The 27,963-nt window shown below is 37.0% G+C and overlaps 1 protein-coding gene across 3 annotated transcripts in view; it reads left to right on the top strand.

Moving 5' to 3' along the window:
* DGKH (diacylglycerol kinase eta) overlaps window positions 1–27,963 on the top strand; it is a 149,525-nt gene that overhangs the window by 76,269 nt on the left and 45,293 nt on the right. Inside the window, exons 3-6 of one of the 3 annotated variants that reach the window (XM_057366318.1) lie at window positions 6,295–6,405; window positions 8,620–8,700; window positions 23,203–23,307; window positions 23,650–23,782. In XM_057366318.1, coding sequence (XP_057222301.1) covers window positions 6,295–6,405; window positions 8,620–8,700; window positions 23,203–23,307; window positions 23,650–23,782 — 430 coding nt within the window. Of the gene's footprint in view, window positions 1–6,294; window positions 6,406–8,619; window positions 8,701–23,202; window positions 23,308–23,649; window positions 23,783–27,963 lie in introns of those variants that run through there. The other 2 variants (XM_057366319.1, XM_057366320.1) reach the window with 2 other exon arrangements.

Below are 27,963 nucleotides of genomic sequence, written 5' to 3'. Positions count from 1 at the left end.
TATGTGCTACAATCTCTATTTTTAAATCAGTCTGCTAATTGCATTTCACATTGCTACTAAGATTTTAATATGGCAATTTCTCTGTAATTTCATATTCACCCAATGTCTTTCTGTGTTAACATATATTCCAATTAGAGGAAATTGAAAACATTTTATTATTATTTCTTTTAACAATAATAGTGCAGAAATTTGCTTCCTTAGCATAGGCTGGAAGGCATCATGAAGYGAGAACAAGGTTGAGGAGGAAGCACACTGCATGAGCAGTATAATTGCATTTATTTGTATTACAATTTCACTTGGACTAGAGTCCATCCACATAAATGACCCCAAAAATGTGGAGTATAAGAATAACTTTGAAGAAATGTACTGTTTATTATTACACAGAAATGGTGATGCTTARCCACAAGTCAATGTTTTGGTGGGGTGTGTGGCTGGCTTTCATTCCGACATTTTGTAAAGGTATTCTCTTAAAGCTAGCAAGTCTGTTCTTTTTCTTTAATAGAACAGGGATAAGTGTCACCAACAATGACAGACTGAGCGCGTGCAACTTGATGCATTTTGTGATTTCTTTCACTGATGTAACCTGGAGGATGCGTTAGCAGCRGCAGCCTGGGGCATCTCAGTTGAGGCAAGTGTAGTTCTTTAGGCACCCCACAGCTCCACTTGTTCCACTGAATTGCCAGTTCTTGGTACTACTTGTTTTTAATGAACAARTCAACATACTGATTTTCAAATTTATTTTGATGCTTTTTAGCTATATAAATTAATAGATCCTTTGTTTGCTTTTAATTTTKGAATGTTAGGCTTCCTTCACTGTGAACAGGAATGTTCAATAAAAATGTAACCTTGCACTGAGCTGCTGAAGAAGTTTTTATTCTTGGTAGATAAAATCTATTTTTATTTTGACATAACTAATGAAAAATCTGTCAGTATAAATGACAGTAATGGAAGCTGCTATACAGCGATTGTCAAGAAAATCACAGGCTTGGAGTTCCCAAGTCACAATTTTAATATAAATCAAGTGCTTGATTGTCACATTGTTAATAATAAAAATAATTCTCAATCCACTGAACACATGGAATATTTTAAGGAGCTCTGAGTTAATACTGAGCTGTGAGACTTTACCTTGTAAAGTAATGAAAGCACTGTCTGCCTGAAGCCATGCCTATGTCGATGGTGAAAATGTACCAAACTGTCTGCAACCCTGAAAAGAAGAGAGTTGGTTTTATTTTGGTGCTCAGCTTGGCAAAGTTATAGGAATAGGAAGTATTACAGGAGAGAGTTAATATAAAAGAGTATCGTCATATCATCTGTCTCTTCACTATTTTTTTTCTTTTCTTTAATGGCCTGGTCTGTCAGCAATCCAAATACTAATTGTTTTGGCAAATGAGAGCCTAAGCCCTCTTGCGAATATGAACATCAGACTTAAAAAGCAAAAGAGATGCTGTCTACACAGCAGGAGAAATTTAACCTGTGGATTTCTTTGCTTGGTCATGCARTGATGCACTTTCAGCAGTGGAACAGAAAAGGCTCTTCAGGAGCACCGTGTGAGTTTGGTGGCCATCCATTCCCCGGTACTTACTTATGGCAAATTCAAGGGACCACGTGAAGACACACTGTCCTTGAATTTTCTGTTCCTTATTCTGTACTTGCTGGTGCTGTCTGCCTGCACAATCTCTTRTGACAGCAAGCTTCATAAAATCACTACCTGCTATGTAAAGATGTGCTACTTTTTCTTTGTTAAACTGATCTCAATATAGTTTTATCACATTCCTCCTTGTTATAACATTGTGGGCTTTGATGAGCTATAGTTATGCAGTCRCCTTTTCCTTAATTCTTTGTTAATCATTGTTCATATCACCCCCTTGGTCTYCTTCTCTTCAATCTCTCTTGCTCTAAGGCAGCTCCTGTTCTGTGAATCATTTGTGTTGCCCTTCTCTGTAACATCTCTTAACCCCATTTCCTGAATTAGAGAGAGTAGAACTGTCTGGAACAACAGTGTTATAGAGCATAAGATTATAGTCTAKCTTGGTTTGTTGCTTTTTTTAGTGATAGCCAAAGTTTTCTGTCATTTCTGGCTGTAGTTGAGCTTAGAGAGCTGTGAACTGACTCCCAGATCTCRTCACTAAAAGTTGATGTGAGAATGTTAATGAGATTTTGATTTTTTCTTGAAGCAACTTTCGGTTCACAACATGCCCCTTTTCCCRATTCAATTCTAACAATATTTCTTCAGTATTCTTGGGTGGGAAACCTTGTCAAAGGCTTTCTGAAAATCCAGGCCTACAGGATCTTAATTGTCCACATGCTTTCCCCTATGTCTCCTGAGCTCCTGGTACGTAGGAGGGCAGTATTTTCCTTTACAAAAGCTCTGTTGACTTTTTCCAGCCACCTTGGATGGGTGTGGGCCCAGCAGTATTCTGTYGTATGGACTTTACTGTCTTACCAGGAGTACCAGTGGCCCTTTTGGGACCTCCAAGGCTCCCAGGTCAATGCCACCTGGTGCACATGACAATGATTTGGCTCCTCTAGTACATCCCATATAATGCCCTCCGTGTCAATGAAGCTGTTGTGATGCTGTGGAGAAAGTGCTATGTGAGACCCACCTCATCATCTTCATTGGTAAAAACAGATCCTGAGCATTTCATGAGCTTCTTTCCTGTGACCTTCTTATCYTTTCATACCCTTTTTCATAATTCTGTTTGAAAATGATCCTGCCGACCAGCTAGCTGTGTTTCATCTTATGAARTTTTATGAACATTTTAGTCTCAGCATGAGCATCTGTTGCAAGGTTATCCTAAAATTCTTCTTCACCCTTTTAATTTCCTGTTTGCATTTGACTGCCCTATTTTATGGCCTTTCCTGTTCTCATTTTCATCCTCCTTATTTTCAGAAATTTCTTCATGTTCTGTTATTCACTGTCCTGACACATTTTGAGCAGCATTTCCAACTATTTACATGAAATAAGTAGAGGATAGAATTTTACCTTTAATCATTCAGTGTTTTAATTTGCAGTTGCCAGTAATGGGTCCATAATCAGTTTACTGTTTTCTAAATTTGGAATATTTTCTTCTTTCTTTGCGTATTTCTAGCAGCAGCAGAAGTAAAAAGATTATCTTTGCAGAAATGTGAGGCTTTACAAAGTGAGTGAATTAGAAGTAAAGCAATGTGGTTGGTTTCCTTTTAAAAAAACCTTTTAGTTTGACTTTTCAGGTGTTATATACTGGAATTTTAAAACCTGCTGATACAAAAGATGATGCCTCTGATTTTTAGTGATCCAAATATCCAGAAATCAATTTTTTTTGATCATTGAGATTTCAGAGATGCAGGGTAGCATTTGACATTCTTGGATAATCAAATATTCATGTACTCCTTAATTTTATGAAAAATGGCTGGGGTTTTTATAATTAGATTTTTTTCTAGAAAATCAGTGTGGAGCACTGTGATGTTGTGATTTTAATATTGTCAATCATTTTTCTTTACTAATGGCTAACATAGCAAAGATTCTTAGAGATTCTCTTTGTTGTAATTCTAGTCCCGTCCTTGTGGAGGACCTCGTACTTCTAGATGATACGAGATGCAGGATGGGGAAGTTCAGAGGTTTTGGTGAGCTSATGAGAGGTGATTCTGTAAAAGCGAGAAGTAGCATGGGATTGTGGGATCTGTTCTCCTTGTTTCTCTTAAATTACAGGAGGAAAGTGGTTAATATAATTGGAGTGATTRTTGCTTTGTACTTCAGATTTAATGTCCAGCTGAGATTAATTATAAAAAGGCTTCTCAGAACAGTGAGAACTTGGAGCACTGTCTTAATTGCCACGGGGAGAAAAAAAGGGACCACCTACCTTCTTTAAGTGTAGTAATAGCCTGATCAACGCTTTTGAAAACCTTAACATTACCTGCTTGCAGGCAATAATGACGACCCAAATTCAACAACCTGACAGGTCCCTTCCAATCTCAAATTACTGGAAATGGTCTAACTTTGATATAGATTCAGGAAAGCATTATTAGTAGATTACTTAATGACTCAATTGTCAGACAGAATTTTAAACACTTTAAAGTTTTAATTAAAGTTAATTAAGGATATTGGGCTAAAGACTTGTGCTCGGCTTTGGTCTACAGCCATTGAATTGTCTATTTAAAATGCTCAAACCTCAACCTAATATATTTATTTGTGGTAAATGAAAACTTCAGGTGTATACTTTTAAATGCCTTTACTTCTGGGGTAAATGTTTGCCAGATTTTTTAAAATTTTAACGCAAAAATATATTTTGTAGGACCCACAAGATTATGTACTGCCAGCTTTAGGAAGTTTATTTCAAATTGCTGATTTGAAAAATAGATTTAATTTTGAATTTATTGGTTTGACATTAGGGATATTGATGCTTAAGGGGATAGAAAAATAAGAGAAAATGGTTTATGTAGGCAAAAAAATTACAGGAAAGAGTTAACCAATTCTTTARTGAGTCACAGCTCAAGGTTTAGGGAGCTTTGAACTTTGTCCTTTGAACAGAGTTTAAAATTCCCTMAAGTATTCAGCATAACATATGTTCTGTGTCTCCTAGTACACCTAGGGCATTTTAGTGACTGTGGATTTCCTCCCATTTTGGAACTGAATTTCTCTGGCCTTAACATCTTCTGACCCTTGATAAACACACAAATCATCTACTCCTTCCTTGTGATGAGCTTCTGATATTTCAGAGAGCGTTATGAAGTGCAGGTGCCGCATGGCTGCAACACACAGCTTTGAATAAGTGYTTGTATTTTCTAACTGATTGAATCTATTTAAATCATGGAGAACTAGCTCATCTTGGGGCCTGAACAGAAAATTGCAAACTGTATTAAATGGTGTGTGGTGAGCAAACCTTTTTCACTGGCAATTGCTATGCCTTGGCTAGAGCAGGAGGGCTGACTGAATCTATTGGTCCAGGTTGTTGGCACATGAAGTACACTGTGACAAATCAAACTTTCAGCTACAATGTTGGATCTGAGAGGGTTGCTTTTTTGAGAGCATTAATTCAATTGCTTTGTGATCATTGGACCATATTCTTGGTGTGTGACGTTAGGACCCTCTAAATGAAGGGTGTGATCTCTGTTTCTCATTTCAAGGAAATGGTAGCAGCAATATAGTTATTTCTGCTTTTTCTGTGTTTTTATTACTTGCATTAAAGTTAAGCAGAATTTGACATCTGATAATAGAAGATGTTTAGAAACTTTACGTCAGATCTTGGTTAATTTTCTACAAGTTCTAGAATAACTTCAAATGATGTTTGCATCACATTGTCTAGAAATTGTATTATAAGACTCTCATCACGTTATTACATTACAAATCAGAAATATTYTAGAAAAAGTAACTCTGGAATATAATATCCAGCTGTACTTGCTTTTTCTTATACCTCTTGTGTGCTTCAAAACTGAAGAAAATTTATTTTGGTACTCTTGCTATTAGTATGATGTGCTCATGTMGTTTTGTCTGATTAAGTGGAGATTTTCTGTAATTACATGAATCCCACAAACACTGGTGAAAGCAGCATACACCTTTAAAATACACTGATTTGTCTCTTACTCATTYCAAAAAATGGGCTTTATATAGACAGGGTTCAGTCTGCAATGGAAAGGTTTGGATCAGCAAGTCACTTTTTGCCTAAAAATATTTGCATGGTRAAAATATCCCTATCTGTTACTCTTCTTACACTTTGCAGATAATAATTATCTCTAATGGTTAGCTGATTTCATGCTGAAGGCTTCAGTTCAACAGCGTTCTCAAAGTCTTGCATGACTCGAATCACAGTGGATTATTCCCTCTATTTTAAAGTAATTCATGTGCTTGGATCAGGCACATTTAAGTACCTTGTTGAATTAGTGTCCGTGTGGAAATTGTTTTTCTCCTCAACATAATCAATTTTGGGACTAGAAATTACCTTCTGTTGATGGTTTTAGTATTTTGTTTTCTAAATTGTGCCACCATCAGTTGTTGCTCACTTTAATATTTGTATGTTTKCAGCTATCTGGATAATTGAATTGTTTCATGTGTATCTTCAGGATAATTATATGCCTCTTGACTGCCTTTTCAGTTTACATGTAAAATTAGCATTTTGCCAAYGTTGTCATTGTTTAAAAAATAGTAAAGCAAAATCTGGTGGTCCAGAGAATTAGTCTCTATTTAATGTGAATAAACAAAAGTTCAAATTCACAGTTACATGAGGTGTAACATGAGTTTTTAAAAGCATAACTTTATTCTATRTGTGTAGCTATTTCTACATGTATTTACCTTGGTTTCTGTATTTTAATATTTTTCAGACAAGTATAAAAGAAGGATTACTACTGAAGCAAACCAGCTCTTTTCAGAGGTGGAAAAAGCGTTATTTCAAACTTCGAGGTCGTACCCTTTACTATGCGAAGGATTCAAAGGTAATTATCTTCTATTAGTGTCAAATGCCATTTACTTGTGACTGCAATTTTGTTTGGTTTTAGAAGTTCATTAATAATAATAATAATTATTATTATTATCATAATTTTTCAATTATTTGTACAAGGTTGTTTTATGTAAAAACTATAGGATGTAGTGTGTTAAATTAACTTTAAGGAAGATTGATAATTTCTCTTGATTTTTTAAAATTAAGTTTATCATGGTCATTTTAACTTCTTTGGCTATTTAGACAAATAATAAAGTAATTTTTAAGAAGTTGTGGGGACTTTTGGGGCTCTAGGACAGTCAAAAAAAGTAAATAATAGAAGTATCCCTCAAACTGAATTCTATTAAAACTCTTCTGATCTGATGCCCATAGAAATAGTTCTGTGAAATCAAGATAGGCTGATTTTCTGCCAAAACTGATATATAAGGGAAAAATCTGTTTCCCATCAATTGAAATTTTTTTGTGGGAGAATTGGGGGTGTGCAGAGGGGAATACTTGTTTTCTCTTTGAAAGGCATTTCCTTCCTCCTGCCCGAGGCTGGGGCCAAGATCATTTTCACTGACTCAGATTGTGCTGTTCCATAGCGGTGGGTGTTACTTTCCTTTATCCTGTGGGTTTGTAGCATCTCATGGGAGCTGTAGGTGAGGTGCTTCAGGTCCCTGTCATCTTCTGTAGCCTGGTTTTCTCAACAAAACTCTCAGTAAAGGCAGAGAACTCTCTTTCTGGGGCCATAGGACTGTGGCTGCAGAGCTGTGATGAATCAAGGAGAACGTCCCTGCTCCAGGGAGCCCAGCACTGCCGTGCTTCTGTGGTCAAATCTCTGCACTTGGTGTGACCACAAGCAGTTTAAATAAAGGGTCAGCACGGCAGGTGAGAGCTCTGAGAAGGGCAGCCTCAAATCACAGTGTGATGCTGAGATGTTTTGAAAGTGTAAGCCTACTCCTTTAGATGAGGAATGTGGGATATTTGCACACTTTTGGGTCAATGTTGGTCTCAYTCCAATGGGTCTGGGCTCTTGCTCTCTTGGGAGCCATGGAAATGTTGTCGCATGTCCAGAGAGCCACAAAGGTGATCAGAGGGCTAGAGCTCCTCTCTTATGACGGCAAGCTGGGAGAGTTGGGGTTGTTCAGCTAGGAGAAAGCTCCAGGGAAACCTCCTAGCAGCCTTCCAGTACCTAAAAGGGGCTATAAGAGAGCKGAGAAGGACTTTTTACAAGGTCTTGTAGTGATAAGACAAGGGGGATTGACTTTAAGCTGAAAGAGGAAAGATTTGAATATTAAGTAGGAAGATACTCCTTCCTATGAGCATGGTGAGACATTGGCAYAGGCGGCTCAGAGAAGCTGTGGATGCCCCATCCCYGGAAATGTTCAAGGCCAGGTTGTGTGGGGCTTTGAGAAACCTGGACCGTGGCAGCRGGTTTGGAGCTACRTGATCTGTAAGGTCCCTTCCAACCAAAACCATTCTGTGATAAAGATGGGAAAGGAAGGTGGTGTGAGTAGGCAGTTGWGCCAATATTCTAATGCTGAATCCAGATGTGCTGAAACTCCCCCAGCAGTGATTCTCCTTCATGTGGCATGGAGAAGAAAAAAAGGGTAGGGCTAAAACACCAGGCATTTTTGTTGGGCTGTTCTTCTGTGCTACAAAACACATCAGGAGCATTACAGAACCTAACTCATCCTTTGCCAGAGGCTGGAGTGTTTAGACATATATTTACCTTCTTGGAACATCAAACAAAGGGATGGAGGGGATGTCTTCAGGCCTTTGAGATAAATATTCTCATACAGACACTATATTATAGTTTCCTACATGACTTTAGAGTTCATCCTAAAACTAGATAATTAATTTACATTTTAYTGTGTGTGAATCTCTTTCCTCTGACACCACATTTATGCTACACTGTAGACATCTAAAGCTTCGTCTATGTTAAAAAACACCTCTTCTTTTTAAAGAGATTTTAAAGCAATATAATTATGGAACTGCTTTTTTTATGCTYTCATGAACCACTTAGATAACAAGTGAGACTGTGTTTAGGGGCCAGCTATGAAATTTTATCACATCATCAGTGTGTTCTATTTTATTCACTACTTTTATTTTCTATTTTTATTTTATAATTGGAATAGACAGAATGAAATTAAAGCATATTTTGTAAGCATACCTGAAAGTAGACTGAGACTTAATTTAATGCTTCTATGTTCTTTTCCCTTCACAGTCTCTAATATTTGATGAAGTTGACCTGTCAGATGCCAGCGTTGCTGAATCAAGCACAAAAAATGTCAACAACAGCTTCACGGTATGGAACAATTTTAATACTTGTTTTTGAAAGCTGTGGATAGACTGTTACTAAGAAAATCAAGAATCCTCTCAATTGCTTATTTTCCTCTGTTTGGAAATAAAATGTCTTTTTTTGGAAATGGTTTAATGTATGAGAACAATACCACATCAACTCTAGAACATTTTATTTCAGTGAGCAGAAATGTCAAAAAAATATGAAACAAGRCATTAAAAATATAAGAAGATTCAGTATTAGTACTTTTTAATACTTATTAGTGCAGCTTGGGTTTGTGCTGTAGTTTCTCTTTGAGGTGACACACTGAATTAAATGTAATTGAGATTTGGTTTTMATTTTCTTATTATAATGTTTTTGGTTCCCTCTCATATTGAAGTGTATTTTATTTTTTTCATTGCCAATCACATTCATATAYGTTTCCAATTCATGTGGAAAAGCTCTCCCTACAATCACACCTTGATTCTGAAGCTGCTGTAAGAAACAGAGAGAGTTCATAAATCCCCATTTTTGTAAGCTCACAGCTGTGTTTTACATACCCAAATGATCTTCCATTTCTTGTTCAACTGCTCTGTTAGAACTAAGTGATAATGTCTGACACAGTTCCTCTGCTGATTCCTGACTTCTGGAGGAAGACCATGGGTGAAATCCTCTTGAAGGTCTTGAGTTTAATAGCATTATTTTTCTTAACCTGCATGTCCATTTATCCTCTATTAAAGTGTTCATTTTTTCATTTTCCTGATGTTTTTAATTCCAAGGGTGGTCCATATTATCAGCACTGGTTTTCCTTCTCCAAAGCAGTCAAACACAAGCCCTGTGAGAGCTTCATATTTCTTCCTTGCTGTGGTACTTCCCAGGCAGCTGCTGATGCAGTCATGTTATCGTTTATAATCTTTTAGGCCCATTCAGTATCTCATTCTTCACCAAAATTATGTTTTGGTGCTAGAGTCAAGACTTCTGGGGAAGTCAGTAGTGAAAAAAGAAATCTCTGGCTACAGCTTTAACAGCCTCAGACACACTGTTTATTTTCATTTCCTGGGTACTTTAGGGCAAACTGTTTTCTCTAAGGAGTCTTCAAATTAATTTTGAGAAATTATTTGGATTTAAAGCTCTCCTGGATTGAAGASTCATCTGATTTGACTGTGAAATATGGTAATAGTCGTCATCTTGCTTAATCTTTTGGCTTCTTTCTTTGTGCTTGCCTAACCCAGTCTCCCAGCAACACAGCTCTGTGAAGTGAGACATCTCTGACCTCGCCTGCACTGGCTTGGACTCCCAGGCTGGGGGTGGAGCGGGTGGTTAGCTCTCCAGCAATACTCCTTACAAATAAAAAAGAAACATTTCTTTTTGCCTTTTTATTCTCTTAAAAAGATAATTCTGCCTTTCTTGAAATTGATTGTTTTTTTATTTACGTTCTAAGTGCTCAGTTAGTATCCTCTTTGTTAAAAAAGCTAAAATTAAATCCTTAATTTTGGCCTTCTCTGGTTAGTGTACTCCTCTTGTTTCTTTGTCCCAGTAGAGAATATTTTTAACACAAACTGACGTAGATGGAATATACACCAAAYTTTTCCAGGAAGAAAAAACCTTAAAAAAATTACATTAAAATTAAAAAAAAAAAAGTCCTTTTGTCATTTCACTTAAATCCCACCCTCTCCCCTCTCTCCCCTCAATTCCCCACCACCAGCTTGTAGAAGTTACTGTTTTGCCTTGTTTTGCCCTTTCTAGTTTGCCTATTTGAAGGCAGAGGTGTATGTGTCAAGTTTTTCCACGCTCTTTTTTTGGATAAAACTCAAGTCCTAAAATTAGCCATAACACACAGATTTAAGGTTCAGTTTATTTGTGATGCACAAATTTGCAGAATATTTTATGTAACTGAATACCATTGTTTGTTCACTGGAATTACTTTTCCTATCTTTCTGCAAACAAGCTGAGGTTAAAGGGAAAGTTTAGGTTCATTGTGTCTGTTAATTAAAATGAAAAGCTGATAAACTTATATCAGCTTATCTGTTTCATTTTTTTTTCTTTATTGCCCATGGTATTACCTTTCAATGAACAATCAACTCATTTCTAGCAATTAGTTTCTAGTGCACAAGCTTGCACTAGGATGCCTTTTAAAAGATTRTAGGTGTTTTGTAGTTCTGAGCATCCCTACCTAGAGATTATTAAACTGAAGAAAAGGTGTCCCATGACTTCAGTCTTTACATAAGACCCTCAAGGCCAGATTCTCCCCACTGTCTTGTTAGGTACCAGTCTCCCAAATCTATGGGAAGAGAGAGAAGAGGTTCAAGAAGCCAATTCAGTCCATGAGAGGTTTGCATCACCYTCTCCATCAGCCACAGCAGGAACCTGTGGGGGATTTTGCTCAGCTCCTGCCCMGTTCAGTGGTGTGGGGGAGGGCTGAGTCCCCACAATGATGTTGGGTACTCTGCTGAACATGTTTTTCTCCAGCACTTTGCTTCTKCCTCAGAGGGTGGTTCCTGTTGTTTCAGCACAGCCAGAGCAGTGTAGCTGCACAGCATKTTACCTCTTTGGGGAGGCTCCCAGGGTGAATCAATCTCCCATCCCCATTGCACGGAAGCAGATGGAGCAGTGACCAATTCTGCTGAGAGCTGTMATTCCTTGTATTTTGGTTTGTAGGGATGGAAGATGGATTGTTGATACCTTTAGAAAAACCTCTTTATTTTTCTCAAAATGRGACTCGAGACCAAATGAGGCCAAAGAGCTCTTTCTGGCATGCAAGAGTGAACTTGTGGAGTAGTGGTGGTGTGGTTTGGATTTTTTTCTTAGAGTTATAAGGAATGGGATTTTTAAATACTAAAAGGATTCTTGARGAGGCGTAATCAGATGATGAAGTTCCTCAAGGCAACAAATGTGATCATGGATTGTGATTTAAAAGGAGATTTTCTTAGGTGAACTTTGGGCTTAAGTTTRTACCTCTGCCTTGCATTTGATGATGAAGAACTGATGCACATTGCTGAGGAAAAAAAATCTGTAGATGTTAAGCATGCTGCCTGTCAGTTGTTGAGCCACATGATTGTATAAAATGCCCTGAGTTACTATAAATTTGTGCTAGAGTCACATATTAAATGCACAGGCATCAGGTGACAGCACCTGCATTTAATCCATCCAAACTTTAGTTTGAAACGTTTAATTCATTTATGGGTGTTTTGATGGTAAATGTGATAGAAAATAATAACTTTATGGTAAAATACTGGCTTTGARGCACTACTTTGTATAGCTGGCTTTATCTAATTGCRTCTAAGAGTAACAGAGGAAAWAATTTCTCTGTCATTCTGGAAGGTGCCCTCCAGGAATATGAGAGTTAACATACCATATGATASTCAGGATGAGGATTCAGCTTGTCCTAACTTCTGTGTGGGACTCTATGATGGGTTTACAGGCCCCTAAATTTAGGTATCTAAAATAAAATTAGTAGGTCTTTAAAGCAGATTTTTGTAATTGCTCAGTTCAGTTTAGACTCCACTGTTTATTAACTAATTCTCCCTTAGCTACAGAGTGCTTTGTCATTCTGGGCACCTAAAATGTAGGCCCTTGCTTTCAGCTTTCTGAATCAGATGCCGAATCAAGTGCTTTTTGTTGAATATGCATCTTCTGAAAGTTGTCATCTTGAGAGGGAGGAAGCTGCAGTAGGCAGATCTGCTATCCTGGAAAGACTACTGTGATTTTTAGTAATTAGAAATTGGCTGGAAAGAAGATGCTACGTTCCAGTTAATAACACTGATTACTAGGATTCTGGATATGCTTGCAAAAATGTCTAATATAAAGCATTTTTGCTGATTTATTGGTTTTAGCAATGCTTTAGACCATATAGACCATAGTGTCTTGATTATTTATTCTGTGAAAAACAACTTCCTTGGAGAACTTTTAAAATGCTGGGCTTTAATGAAGTTTCCTCCCTAGCGTTATGATGCAAAGGCAGCAGAAACTTACGAACTATCTTTTTTTTWAATTTTATATTTTTTATTACCTCYATTTGATTTGACTRTTTTTCAGGATAAATCATCTTTGCCAACATTCTTCTACACTCTTACCTATTCTTGCTGTTCTGCTGACTGTTATTCTGCAGCATCATCTTGTAAGTGAAGTGGCATGCTTGACACTCAGGGAAGCACAAGTCACTGACATTTGAGATTATTTTATAAATTAACACGTGTTTACATTCCTTATGGATCCCATGTTTTGTCTATTTTCTGCAGTGACATATTGTGCATTTTTGTATCCTCCATATTGATACAATTCTGTTAATTTGGAGCTGTCTGTAATTTATAAATATTTCATCTCTGCTTCTATGATCTGTATTCCTTTGTTTTTACTAACRCTGAAATTTTTCAAGTCACTGTACTCTCTGCTTAATACATTCCTTGACTCGCTTTGAAGTGCCTTGGAGATCAAGGGGAGAGCTAAGTAATCGAAATTTTGTGCTGTCTGCAAGTATTCCTGTATTGCTCCTTTACAYTTCTCTTCCAGTTTAAGAATACACCACAAAATTTTGTTGGAGGCTAATAAGCTGCTTATTATCTATTAATCTTTTTTCGTATYAAAAATTCCTCTTATTCCTTCTTACTTTTTTATGTCCCTTAGCTTTTCATCTCATTTCATGATGATGAATAAAATAATGACTGAATTAAACATGATTATGRATCAGCCTGATCTTTTAACTTTTCTGAACAGAAGTAATTAATTTTCTTCAAATTAATCCCTTTAATTAATTAATCCCTTTATGGGTTAATTTTTTTAAAGTATTTTTTCATATTATATTTAGAAGACCCAAACAAAGCATGAATGGCTTTGCATTAAAGTTAGTCCCTGAATGTAATTCTGTTACAAAAAAATTAAACTTTTTGTCTCAGATTTCCACTTTTTTGGTCAGACRTACCAGTTCACTTGGACTGAAAAGCAGGATATTCTACCTAATATATTTTTAAACATCAAYAAAAAAATACTTACGCAGCTGTCTGTGACTTTCTTGAAGTTCTGTAAATTTTGATAGATTCTTAGAAAGCTAAATATTTATATATACTGATTTTCCTTGGATATATAGTTTTGAGATGATTAGCATTTTTCTACAGGTCAGAGAAGCCAAACATTCTATTGGAGCAACTGTGCTTCAAGTGTGGTTAACATTTATAATATTTTCTTCTAGTTTATTTTGTTTTCTTACAGACATCTGATTACTTTATTTCCTATCCATATTTCTGAATGTAGCATATCCTATGTCTTGGTTGGAGATGTAAAGTTTATTGGCATATGATTTATGTGGATAAACTAATATACCTTATAAACCATCTTAAAGGATAAACTAATTTTTGTCACCTTTGAATCCTCTTGTACAGCTGCTGATTTTATTGGAAGGTGGCCCAGTTGTACTGGAAGCCCAATTCTTGYCACTTTTCAGGATTTCAAGTGGAATATTGCAACCAGTTCTGAAAGGCATATTGCTTTCAGTGGTTTATTTCAGTCCTGCTGCTTCCCACATCAATCAGCTCTGTGCTCATCATGGAGCTTGGATGCTTCTAAGTTCTTAGAGAACTAACTTTTAATATTCACTCTGGGCTTAGAAGACAGAATACACTGTAGAGTTTTGCAGAATGTTTTAGAGATAGTGTTAACTTCTCTGGACTTGGACTTATTTTGCTTCCTTTCTTGCCACTCAGATTTTTTGTCGTTGAAACTTTTCTTCAGGGACTACAAAAACTTCAGGGAATGTGAGAACTGCTTAACCTCCCCCAAGCCACATTGGGAAGAAATGAGAAGAGCCTATTCCCAGAGGAGCTTAAAACCTTTCATCTTTGGGTTTGGGCACTCCAGTATTCTGTCTTTTCAAATATTAGAGACAAAGAGAGATATTCCTAAACCTGGGAGTAATTATCCTAAAACTCTTGGGKTTTTTTTTTGGAATTTAAATAATCTAACATCAGTTTAATTTTATTACTGACTCTTGATTTGTCCAAAATTCAGGGTCTTGAGCTTTATTTATGTACAGAAAGCTTATGGATGCTAGTGGAGGTATTTCTCTGCTGCTGTCTTGCATGCTTACAAAATCCAGTTTACTTCAGTTCCATCTCAGTGGACATCAGGAGATGGTTTCTTTACTGATAATCTCAAGCCTCCTTCAGATGCTCTTCTACCTCAGTCTGGTTTGTTTATTTTTTTCAAGGGGCTGCTCACCTAAAGGTTTCACAGGCCTTTTCTGGTCTTTCTGCTGCTTTTCTCTCACTGCCTTTCTTCCTTCTTTAGTTTGGTGAAATCATCTTGCTACTCCTGTGTTGGGAGGCTCCTAACATCATGGGATMGGCAACTGCCTTCAAAGTTCCAAACTTGAGGTGGATGCCCCTGGTTTCAGCTATTGCATAGCAAACATTGCCTTGTTTGTAGTCTGGATAGGGTGGTTTCTGATTTGCTCTGTAGCAATACTCGGGAGGACAGCTATCCACAATTTTTTTTCTGCATAAAAATCTATTTTGAGTGAATGTCTATATATAGTCTGTGTTGATGTTCCCTTGAAGGGAGACACTGTTGGCTGAATTCTCCCTTTAATAAACCACARGGACATGAAAGGGTTTGTGTTTTGAAACATGTTTCTGTTTTTCATCCTTTAGATCTGCAATAATCTCGTGGGTTTGGGTATGTTTTGAAATTTCCTGTGCATTCCAGTTGCATGTTGACGTTGTTAGCAGTATACACTGATGATGCTGGGAGTTCAGGCACATTTGCAGAAGTCTGCTTTTAAGTACTTTCCTCTGTGAGCTGAATCYGGGTCTCAGAGGCATTGTATTTTAAATTCTGCCCTTGGCATTATCAGAAGGGTCAGTGCCTGGCGCTGTTTCAAGATGGGGGAATGACATATCCAGCCATTCCCCATGTCCTGTTGGCAGTGTAGCCCAGGGCTGAYAGGTCCTGCAGTGACATCTGCAAAGGTCCTGGGGCCTCTTCTTGTCTCTGGGAGGGAGAACATGGCTGGAAATGGCTCGAGTTCCTGTGCTGGCTTCACCAGCATGACTCAGCTTTGCATCAGTAACTGACTCTTGGAATGGCTTTAGTTTTTCCCAAGTTGTGAACTGTCTGCGGTTTCATACAGATGGTGATTAGCCTCTAAGTGATGAGGGCTTTTTGATACTCCCAGCCTGAGCAATACCCAAACCACAGAAAGAGAGGGGAAGTGCTTTGTATTACATTTTGTTCAATTCTTCACTCGGGGTCTGTTTTTTGGTTTGTTTTATTTATTTTTTTTTCTATATTCAGGCAGCTTAGAAGTAAGACAGAAACTGAAATAGCAAATTAATATGCTGAAAAAAAGAAAGATTAGACAAAAGCAATTAGTGTGCACTTGTGATGCATTTAGGGTTTTTTCCTCCATTTAGCACTTGTTCATTCCCCCCCCCACCCCGCCCCATCCTCTGATACTGACAAAAAATGKAATGAAGCTGAGAGCTCTTTGGGTGTGACTTCCAAGTTTTAAGCTCCTTATCTCTGAATTGATGCACTGACTCCCTTTCCCTAGTGTCTGGAGATGCTGAAGCCTTAAGTTTCATTATGAAAAGCAATAAAGCATTTCAGCTGTGATGSTAAAATCCATAGATAAATTGCTTGAGATTGGTCTGTCACAAGGAAGCTGAGCACTTTYCAGAAGAGAAAAATGAGGGGAAACTTAAAAATGTGGTCATTCTGGACAATATTGTACATTTTTATTCTAGTTACATTTGCCTGGAGCTTGTATTCCATACATTTCATGCTTAGCAGAAATTTTGCAAAAATAGCTTGCAGAAATTTTTTTTTTTTTTTTTTTCACTGGTGAAGCATTTGGGATGTGTTAAAATAAGAACCAAGGATTGCCAGATATCATTCTTTCTGGATTTTATATTTAATCTATTGTCTGATGTTTTTTTCTCTTCATAGTTTGAAAGTGGTTAAAATACCTGGAGAAGCCTTAGAAAGTAACCCTCACTGCAGTTCCTGTTTACCAAACAATTTTACATATAAAGTCACTGGTGTAARCTTGGAAAAAATGTCCTGTTTCTAGTGAACAGGAGAATCCTTGGCTTCAGGCAGCTGGATGATGTTTAAACAGGAAGCTGTTGTTACAGACAGAAAAAAAAATAGTCCTTTGCTGGTTTGTTTTGTATAAATKTGCAGCTAATGCCATTAAATTTATAATTACATGTTTTCCTTAAAGCACAGAAGCCATCCCAAGTGGTTGATGTGTAGTGAGCTGGTGAGACCAGAGCTAAGGGCCCAGCAGTTCAAATCTTTATGTAAGGACTTGACAAATCTTTATGTAAGGACTTTAAAGAAACATGCAGGCATTGAACTATATATAGCATTTTTCAGTTTATTTTTGCAAGAATAATTTATTGGTTTTGCTATATTAAAATGATTATTTAAAATAAATTCCTAATTCTTCAGTCCAAATTCACGGAACTTTCCTACCMTGCTTCTTGTAACTGTCTATAAAGTTATACTTCTGCAGGAATTACGTTTTTCTGTTAACAGTTGGTTGACGTTTAATACTTGAGGTCAGTTTGGGGAATTGGATTTCTGACAAAGCAACCTTTGCTGGATACTTTTGCAGTTTAAGGATGGACATGCAATTGGATGACTTGATTTACCTGGATTCTGTTTGCACAGAATCATGGAGTGATTTGGGGTATGGAAGCACCGCTGAAGGTCATCTGCTCCACACCCTTTGCTGAAGCAGGGCCATCTAGTCCAGGTTGCCCAGGACCACGTCTAGGTGGCTTTTCAGTGTCTCCAAGGATGGAGACCTCACAACTACCTTGAGCAACCTGTGCCAGYGCTCAGTCACCCTCACTGTAAAACCCTGTTTCCTGATATTCACAGAGAGCCTCCTRTGTCTCAGTTTGTGCCCATTGCCTCCTAACTATTCCCTGGGCATGACTGGAAAGAGCCTGGCTSTGTCCTCTTTGCACCCTCCCTTCAGGGATTTGTGTTTGTAGGATCCCCCTGAGCCTTCTCCCCTGAGCTCTCCTAGCGTATCACACTCTCCAGTCCCTCCACTGCGACATCCACAGCGTGTCCATGTCTGTCTTGTGCTGAGGAGCCCAGAACTGAGGGGCAGGTTCACTCCCTTAGCTAAGCTCAGTTGTTCTGGTGTTGTACTGGTGCAGGAGATGCTATGTGGGACTAACCCTTTTCTTTTTCCTCTTAAGAGTTTTTACTGTGGGAGCCAAAACCACACATTACATCAATATTTGTGAGCTTTGGAACAGTGAAATAGGAGAAGGCCAGGAAGAAGAGGGAAGCAACATTTTAGTGGAGAAGATGGAGCTAATTGTTCTGATTATAAATTCTGTACTGTACTCAGGCAAATATAATAATCATTTATTACCCGCCTGGCCTTTTAAATCCTCCTCTGTCTCCGTAATTTATACTTTGCCTGGCTTGACTCATCATGAAAAATAATAGTGRCGATTCTCCATAAAGCACCAGCTAACTACACCTTTGACAGTGACAATGACAGTACTGTTATAATTTATTTAGTATACAGAAACCAAGAAATTGCGAATACTGTAGAAAGCTGTGCAGCTGTTAGCACTGTGATTTTTGCAGCAAAGTTCTGGTGGGTGTGGGAGCATCAGTGAGCCAAGCAGTCTGCTCCCAGCACTGATGGTGGTGCATTCACCTGGCACACTCACCCAGACCCACCTGCACAAGGACAGGGGAATGGAGGGGCAGAAAGCAGGGGAGGCAGAGTGTGTTATTCTCATACTTACTACTACTGTCTCACAAACGTCTATGAGCACAGAGAAGTTAGAAAGCATTTAATGTTGCGCTCCTGCCCCAGGCATTAAATATGGCCCCTAAGAAGACAATTGGGATTCTCTCTTTCTCTGTCATCCTCTCCATTACTTCCAGAGAGATATTTTAAAAGTATCTCTCCAAAGAACAGGAAAACCATTTCCCCATCTCTTTTTTAAAGTGATGCTTCTACATATTACTAATTTAATTCAAGATCAGCCATACAAAGGGCTATTAGTGTAATGCCTGATAATAGTTCAGAGTGGCAGAAGGTGCCTTAATGCAAATATCATGTTGCAGGAAGCAGAGTGCTTTACAATGGCTGCTTTGTTGCTGCTTAGGTATAAACCACAGTTCTCTTGATTAGCAAATACTCTGTCTGCATTTTGAATTGGTAAAAGAAACCAGAAGTGGTTTCTTTTCTCACCAAGCTTTGGGAAATGTATTTTCTTATATATTGTTGATTGTAAAAAAATAGATTAAAAATTAGACAGTATGCTTTAATTGAACTCTCTGTGATTTTATTTTACAGTTCCTAAGTCTAAACCCACTGGGCTGAGGTCATATAGAATGTTACTGTTAGGGTATTCCCACTGAAAGAAGAAAGGACTTTCAAATTTACTCTGAATTTGATGACAATTCTATTTCCTTTCAAGGTGTTAAGCTTGTTCCTATTAAGTGTTGTCTGAAAGAGAAGTTGCAGTAGTGGCCTCAAAGTTGTCTGTAGAAATGTCATCTGAGTAATTTCAAGATGTGTATGTGCACATATATATGAGTATGTGCATATTTTTAGAAGCCAAATTATTGTAGTGTTTGTGTAAAAATCCTAATTTAAGGCAAGACCCCTGTGGTGGCAGAGTGAACAGTGATCTCTTGTTCTCTCCCTCATTCCCCACTCAAAAAAAGCCCCTTACTTTTCTGAACATTATTACAGTGATGGGTAATTTTTCTTCCCATTCAGACATTGTTTATTCCTTGAGATGTTTTAGGGTTTGTGTTGGTTGCCTTCAACTTTTAAGACTGCGTATGCTCACTCTTTCCCAATGTCTACTGCGTTAAAAGTGTTTTTTATTCCAACTATCTCTATTTCATTACTTTCCAATATACTGCAATATCTGCTTTTGGTAGCTCTCTTTTCCAAAATCAGCAGTGACTTCTTGGCTACTTGACAATGGTGAAAATTTTCAAAGGAACTTAATCTTATTTATTTTTTAAGGCCTTCTGACTGTCTTCTTTCTTCTTGATTTGTCTCCTGCTTTGTCAGCATGTGAACAATTGGCACCTAAGTTCCTTCAAGACGGACATGTCTTCTTATTCTTATGTTACCTCAGTGGTCTTCCAGTGGTTCCTGTAACACTTCCTTTGTATTGTATTATACAGTTTCTTCTTGTCTGTTGAGAGGTCAGCGTATTCAAAATAATATTCAAATAGTAATATTTTTATTAAAAATATGTAATTGAAGAAAAGATTCTGACCTGGGTCAGTAGAAGAGAATATACAGGACTGTGAATATGAATACATGCAATGAGGTAAGATTGCTAGTCAAATCCAAACTTACATGGTAGGGAAATGGTTTTATGGACAATTATATCCATTTAATTTTTCAGGTTCAGCTGTCTTTAATGAATGAGCTTTAAACATCCCACTTAGTTAACCATAGCACTGTGTAAGCATTCAGAAGAAAGCGTGCTGCCTGTATAAATGAAAATAAGAATGTTTAGGAAGTCATTCTCAGTTTAGGAAAAGCAAGGGAAGCTGTACTGAGTCTGTGTAAAGCTCATAAAACCATATTGAATCAAAKTATTATAATAATAGTAGCAGTTACTAAAGAAAGAAGTAGAAACAGTAGAGCATATACAGTGATTCTTACTTGAGTAACTTCCCAACATTGACTCATTGTTGGATTTTTGAGGACTTSATAAATTGAAGGTTACAGATATTGTCTTTTGTAGTATATGATGCATTTATTTGTGATGAATTTTTCAAATACCATTGTGAATGTTTTATACTTTTCATGTCCTCAGCATCCTTCGGGAATAYTTTTCAASTCTAAATGATGATTTGCATTTAGGGAAATACACTTYTTGTTGTTTGCTAACAGTTTCCTTGGTTCCCTAAATTCTTATGTTACATGAAATATCTAAAAATAATGAGAGTTCATGTTCTCCATGATTTTGTAGACTGAAATAGACAAGAAGCTACATGATCTTCTTCGTTCCTATTTTATTTTATTTTATTGTATTTTATTTTATTTTACTTGAAAAATTCCAAGCATTGTTGATACTTCTTGCATATAATGCATTTTGTCTTTTTTTGTGTTATCAGGTACCTTCTTGAAGTTTGTTGTTGCAAATATGTAAATCAAAGAGAATATGTAGTTTAATCATATTACAGATGCTGTATTTACAAATATGTTATTCTTCCAACTTCCCACTTTATTTTTATAGYGCTAATAATAATTGATCATACATTCATGTGATTGACAGTATCCAATTCAGCTGTTAGACTGTTGCAATGCTGTGAACTTTGTTAAGTTTGTTGCACTCTGATTTTAGTAAGAAGCCAGAATATATGAATTTCTGGTATGTYAATGTGCATTGGCTAGCAGTGTTTGGTGATGTGATTTGATTGCCAATATATGGGTGTGCAGTGCCTTTTGAGATGGGGTTTGGTRTCCCACCTAGGTTATTTATAGCTACTACTCTGGTCCTCTGTCATACTTATYCCCACCCTGCCAACACTTTGGATACCAAAGGGTGTTTTCATTGGCAGGAGGTAACTAGGTGTGAACAACTGAATCAAGGTATTTAATTCTGCGGGTGGAAGGTGGACAGATGTGCAGTGGATTTCTGTGACCAGTGGTATTGAAGACATGAGTGGTATATATAAATAYTCCTTGAAATGATCAAGATTAATCAGGGGTTTTCAGCACATTTAAGCAGCTGTTGCTGTTTAATGGCATTTCACAACATCTGGTTACAGGTTAGAATCAGTAATAAATGTGGCAGAAGGATGGACACAAYGTGCCAAGTCCTGGATAGATTTATCATTATTTAATCTGTATTACAATCTCATGCTGTATAAAAGGAAATAATATGTGGTTTGTATTTGCCCAAATAAGATTCCTGAGTCCACYGAAACCTGGAAATTTCAGCAGAATGCTGATTGTTGTTGGAGCCAGGGTTATATTATGATTTAATGACTTTTCTTGGCTTCATTTGATGASCTGGCCTAGAAAAACATTTTGAAGTAAAAAAGTGTCTGTTTGGCTCCAAACTAATGAAAGAAGCATTGCTMTTTGCATAAACTGTTCTTTAGGAAAAGCCATGGAGAGCTACTACTAAACCTTATTAAATACTTGAGCGAGATTGAAGGAAACAGAAAGCCAAGAAACTATTCCTTTCCATGTGAAGTGAGTACATTAAAAGAAAAAAAAAAAAAAGGCAAGCTCAAAGGTTCTTGCCTCCCCTCCATGTGACTTGCAGCCTGCTGCACTTCAGTTACGTCGCCTCTGAGATATGTTAAAGTGCAGCTCAGTTTAATGAAGAAGTCGGTAGGACAAATCAAGGCTAGCAGCTATTTACGGCAGGGACTGGGTAAGTAACTGCAGCTGTAGATAAGTGTTTCCTAATATTGTTCAAATATTTTTGCAAYGTCTAGCCTGTARCATTTAAAAGAATRCTCAAACTATAATTTTTTGGTGGTCCTTTCTCTGTTTTATGTAAGTAATTTGCAAGTGCTGGTGGTATACACTAAGTAGTAGATTAATGCATAATACTGATATAAGATTTATTTTTCAGACTTTCTACAACAAAACAAATAACTTTAATTTCTTGTACTTGTTTTAAATTCTTTGCTATGTAAGTATCTGCTTTGTCTATTTTAATGCAGTGCTCAAAATAATTTCAGTGGGAGTTAGCTGATAGTTTCTACTGCCTTCCTGTTATTTTGATTATTTTTCTACTGTTTGGGGAGAGCAGCTTGTACTCTGAACCTCCTTGATACAGTATTTTCAGATTTGTAGAATCCAACTCCAGATGACTGAAAAATTCCCAACATCAACTTGTTCCAGGAATTCATTCAATTGTCCTAGTAGGATAGGATTTCAACTGTTTATTTTGATSTCTGTGCCTTTGTTTAAGGATTTGTATGTGTTCTTATACTGAGTTGATCTAGTTGGATGCAGAAAGTTCTGTTTTAAATTTTTGTTAGTATAAATTTGTGTAAAGATAGTATCAACATACAAGATAGAGAAATAGGATTACAGCTTTTGTGGTTGTTTAAGACTTCCAAGCTTTTGATTTTGATATGTTTTTGTCCTTAGCAATTGCAATGGACCTTGCAGTTGCTATGATGCTGTTATGAAATAGGATTGCAGTTTTAGTCAATTAGTAATTTCCAGAAAGGTTGTTTTAGCAGATTCAGTGCCTGCCATTTGAGCATTTAAATCTCATAGACAAAGAGCTGAGAAGGAATATTGATCAATGTAGGTGCCAGAGACCTATACCAAAGCTTGATTTGAATCTTGGGAAATGTAAAAAGAAAAGCAAACTCTTTTGTTGTTGGTACTGCATTAAAGAAAATAATTTTAAGTATAAATGCATTTAATTTATCTTGTCATGTAGGGTGCGTCGTCCTTTTGCATAATCTCACAGGAAAGAGTACATTAATTATCATAGTCTATCATGATTGTTACTATCCGGATTAATCAGGATGTGTTCTCTTTTTCAGATAATCACTCCATTTAGGAGGCTAATATTGTGTGCTGAGAATAGAAAAGAAATGGAGGACTGGATAAGCTCTCTGAAGTCCGTTCAGTCCAGGGAACACTATGAGGTAAGCTGATACCCCTCTTGGTGCGACCTGTTCTAGCTCAACAGACCAAGCTACAGGACACAGAACTGGAGTGAAAAGCGTGAAAAGTGTGAAAGTCCTTAGCGTGAAAAGTGTGTCAAATGCCAGAGTAAAGCTTCGTGGTTAGAACTTCACTAGCAAAATGCAAGCTTTTTATCACACTTTGGTTCAGAATTTTGGAGGGAGAGCAGGCTGAATACCCTTTGGAAAATCCTTTTGGTGAGCACTGCGCTGTCATCCCCTGTAATATGGAACCGTACGTAATGTCAGTCACCGTAGCTGTGTTCTGTACTTGCAAATTTGTCTTAACTTCTCCTTTACTAGACCGCACAGTTTAATGTGGAACATTTCTCAGGGATGCATAACTGGTACGCCTGCTCCCACGCCCGACCCACCTTCTGCAAYGTGTGCAGAGAGAGCCTCTCTGGAGTCACCTCCCACGGCCTGTCCTGCGAAGGTAAAATAACATTTTCTTCCCCTTGCTTAGCATTCTGACAGTGGCTGCAAGTTCAGTACAAGTAATGATCCTAAAAGTAATGTGTGACAAAGGAGCCTGAAGGGAGAAAACTTCACAAGAATAACCCCGCTCCGGGCAGAGGGACTGCTAATGGTCTGCCTCACCTTCCTGTTGCTCCAGGTGCCTTYTCCAATTGAACACTTCTTTCTGTTGCAGCAACCAGCCTGGAGTGTACACGGTGGAGGGTTTGCAAGAACAGATAGGTTTTATTTGATTTGCACATCAGAAATGTGCAACAAAATAGTCTTACTGGTTTGCAGAATCAGCATTTCTCAGGAAAAAAATCATAATGATAGTTTCTAACCCAAATGTATAAGATTTTAACACTGAACAAGTGTTATGACCTTTCCCTCCAATTCTTGTTTGCTCTATTGCTGCTGCCTGATCCTGCAGTACACACTGGTTTAGTGCTCTGAAAATTCTCTCATGCTGTGAGGGGGTAGAGAATTAGATGATTGCTTTTTTATGGTTCAACAGGGTAAATCCAGCACAAAAAAAAAAGAAAAGGAAGTGTGGCTAAGACTTCAGCATTTAACTTATCTCAAGCAATAATATTTAATGAAACAATAATAAGCCTGAAATAGTGTATTTCTTTTTTCCTGCAAGTTTTGTGGAAAAGTGGTAACAAGTCTGCTTATGTTAGCATCCAGCAGAAAGTAAAGCATCTGTGTGGCCTTAAGAAATTTATGAAACATAGAGATATTTAATTACTAAAATAGCTGACTGCCCAGAAGGGAGTTACAGTTACAACATTCATAATTTGATTTCTTTGGATGTACATAAACCAACTGCAAATGCATTTCTGTTATTGATGCTGTTACAATACTTGAGGTCTGAGCATAATAATGTGTATTAAGGAAATCTTACAGAGGAAACATTAAACCACTGTCCTGAATTGTCCATGCTTTTAATGTAGCTAATGGTGCAGTTGCCAAGGAACAGGACAAACGCGTTTCGTAGAAATCAGAAGTAGCATGGTTACTTCCATCTTCTCTGGTGTGTGTTTTCCACTGTGTATAAGTCTTCTGAACAGTTTTAGGGAAATTATGGTRTTCTCAATGTCTGATATTGGCACATGGAGGTATCATGTGTCTAACTAAAATGCAGTTGTATTGCTTTTGTGTACAAATACAGTTGTATTTGCTCAGGCAAAGGAAAGGAAAGACTTTCATAAAGAATGTATCCATTCATAAGTTAATTTTACAGCTATTTTAAAAGGCTGTTTACCAAGATTTATTGTTGTAAGATTATCAATGTTTATGTTTGTAGTGCACCGTTTTTTCAGTGTCTAATTTTACATCTTAGTATGTTTTTAATATACAGGGTGTTGGCATTAACTTTACATTATGGAAGTTTCCATAATTTCAAGATTTGGAGTTTGTCACCTTTCTGCATAACTTATGACAAACTAATGCTACATTTATTTACATTTCTGATGCCAGTTAGACTTTCTACAGTTTTTACAAATGTCTTGTGAAAGTGGTTCTGATTTGCTTTCACTGTTCCACAGTTTCATAATCTTGTAAGACCTGGAGCATTTTATGTATGTAGATACAATGATRCTCTTTTGTCTATTAATAAGTTTACCCCCTCATACTTCTGAGCTACTATTTTATATCGGTTTTGTTTTAATTAAAGAAGATCTTTAGTTATGTATCTAATTTAAATTATTTGACATTTCAATCTTTTACTAGAATACTTAATATCTTGTCCACAATTATGTATACATGTTAAAACCCATGTTAATCATCCTTAATTTCTTAATCTAAAAACTATTTTTGTTTGCTACTTGCTTTTCTCTTKTGCACTTCTAATGTATTTAATCATCTTTTTTTTAGCTTACCTATGTTAGCACTACACACAGTTTGAGAGGAATTTTAGAGTCTTAAAATTCTCCAGACTTGTTCTCTGCTGCTTTTTCCCATTACATAATTAAAAAAAACCTGTTTAAATATTCATGCCAGGCATCTCAAACCTCCAGCACTGCTTTGCACTAGGAATCCWTTTATAACTATACTAGATTCAATTATTTGTGTGGTCATTGATCCCAGTCTACTCTATTATGCCTTGTATTAAGAAGCATGAGAAGCTCCTTCTCAAGCGATAATTGAGCTCTTCCTCCTGTTAGTGGTTTGGGTTACTGGCACACYAAGTTGTCTTGAAAGCTCTTAGAGTTTTAGTGGTCTGATTCTTGACTGTTAACTATAGGTAAAAAAAAAAAATCTCATTGCTGATATGTTGCAGCTTTTGATAGTTTAGAAGATGTAATATTTTGTTCTGTTAGAATTGCTGTTTTCCAGCAAACTGGGTTTTTTTCAGTCTGACCACAAAGCAAGCCTCATTTCTTTTGGAGATGATGCATGATTTTTTTTCTTCAGAGCATCTTCCCTCCCTTTGGCAAAGGTTGGCCAAATTAATTGTAGGTCACCCTGAAGATAGTCTAAGTCTTGTGGAAACCAGTGTGGAAAAAGATGGTAGGTTAATGCCTTTGCTAGGTAAAAGACTAATGTGAACTTGCCTCTTTTTAGAAGTCAAAGATTTGATATATATGTCAGTCAGAAGATGTAAGTTGTAACAAACCAGGCTTCGTTCTTGCTACTGCTCAACAAACAACTGACTTCTAAAAAAAATTAATCATACTCTCCTTTGAGATGCAATGCTTTTCTTCCCACAGGTTCTTTCTTCTGTGCCTTCCTAAAAGATAATCTATTTTTCCAATGTTGTCTGTGCATTGTGTTGCTCTGGCTAGCACTAAAGGACTGATCTCTGCAATGTTCATCCACAGTCTTTATTAGGATGGAGAAATTATCATCTTTGTGCCTTGCTTTAGAAATTACTCCAAATTAGCTGAATCAAGGAAGGGGTTTGGTTTTTATGCTTAAAAAAAATTACARCATTCCTTCAGCATGGAATGTTGAGGCAAAGGAGACTAAAGAATGATACATCATTCTCTACTGTTGCGCTTTCAGAGCTCTCTAACCTCAGTTATTAATACTGTCTTAATACTGCATTTCTATCTAAGTCATTGCCAGTGGAACACTGCCTTTATGATTATTCTCAAAAATKTATTTCTTCATGTAGAATTTTGTTTATCATGACTGAATCTTGATTGTTGAATATCAAGTATAGCTAATAATGAAGTGAAAGCCTCTCTTAAACTGCATTCTCCTGCGAGAAATTGCACATGCAATGCTGTAAGAACACTTTAGAATTGTGAAGTCAATCAGTAAGAAAATACTGAGATTAAATTACCTCTGCAAATGCATTTAGTGCACTTGGTCTTTTTCCATTATGATTGTGGGGTTTTGCCCACAAAACCCTGTTGTTCTTACCCATTGCCCAGGGAATTGTACTGGCACTACTTGCACCGTCATTGTCTCTGATATTTTTGCCACATTTTCTGTGCAGTCTGAAAAGTGAACAGTGAGTGAAGCAGTCAGGAAGAGAAGGCATGTTTGTTGCTAAAGAATGAAGGAATCATAGAGAACTGTTCTGTGATTTTATATCACATGGCACCCTTCTGTAATGTTTGGAAAACGTTTAAATAAGATTTTGATAAAATCATAATTATGAGTTGTTTAYAACCTGCAGCCTGTATCACAGAAATGCTGTTTTCTATAAATGCAAAGATCAATCAACTGGGCATAGCAACAACAGCAACAACAATAATAATAATAATAGTAATAATATTAATTTTAAAAGGCCACAAAAAAGACACATTGGTGTCTAAAAAGCRTTATTTCATTAGCTTTTGACCCATAAGGCAAGTACCTGTTGAAAATTATTATGAAGCGGGTATGGCACAACTCCGTACTCATCAACTAGCGCCCATTACATACAGTGACTGAGGGTCCTGTTCTCTAAAAGTGGTTATACAACCAAAGACTTCATACCTGCATTCAGAAAACATATTGCAATGTTAAGTTCCTGAGTAACTTTTCTTGTATTTTAGCTTTCACTGGTGAAGTAAGGCAGTTGATGTCTAGCCATTTGTCTGTATGTTTTCCAAAAGATTTCAGATACCAGGCTGATTCATGAATGGGATTCAGTGTCATCTGAGACAAATGAAATTAGGGGATAGTGGTAACTAATATTGAGATTTGATTTAAAATTTTCCTTTC

This window comes from Malurus melanocephalus, unplaced genomic scaffold, assembly GCF_030028575.1.
Source record: "Malurus melanocephalus ecotype Western Australia unplaced genomic scaffold, MMel_1.1 scaffold_63, whole genome shotgun sequence".
NCBI classification, from domain to species: Eukaryota; Metazoa; Chordata; class Aves; order Passeriformes; family Maluridae; genus Malurus; species Malurus melanocephalus.
Note: the sequence above shows the minus strand (reverse complement) of the source record. Positions and strands in the feature narration are given on the sequence as shown.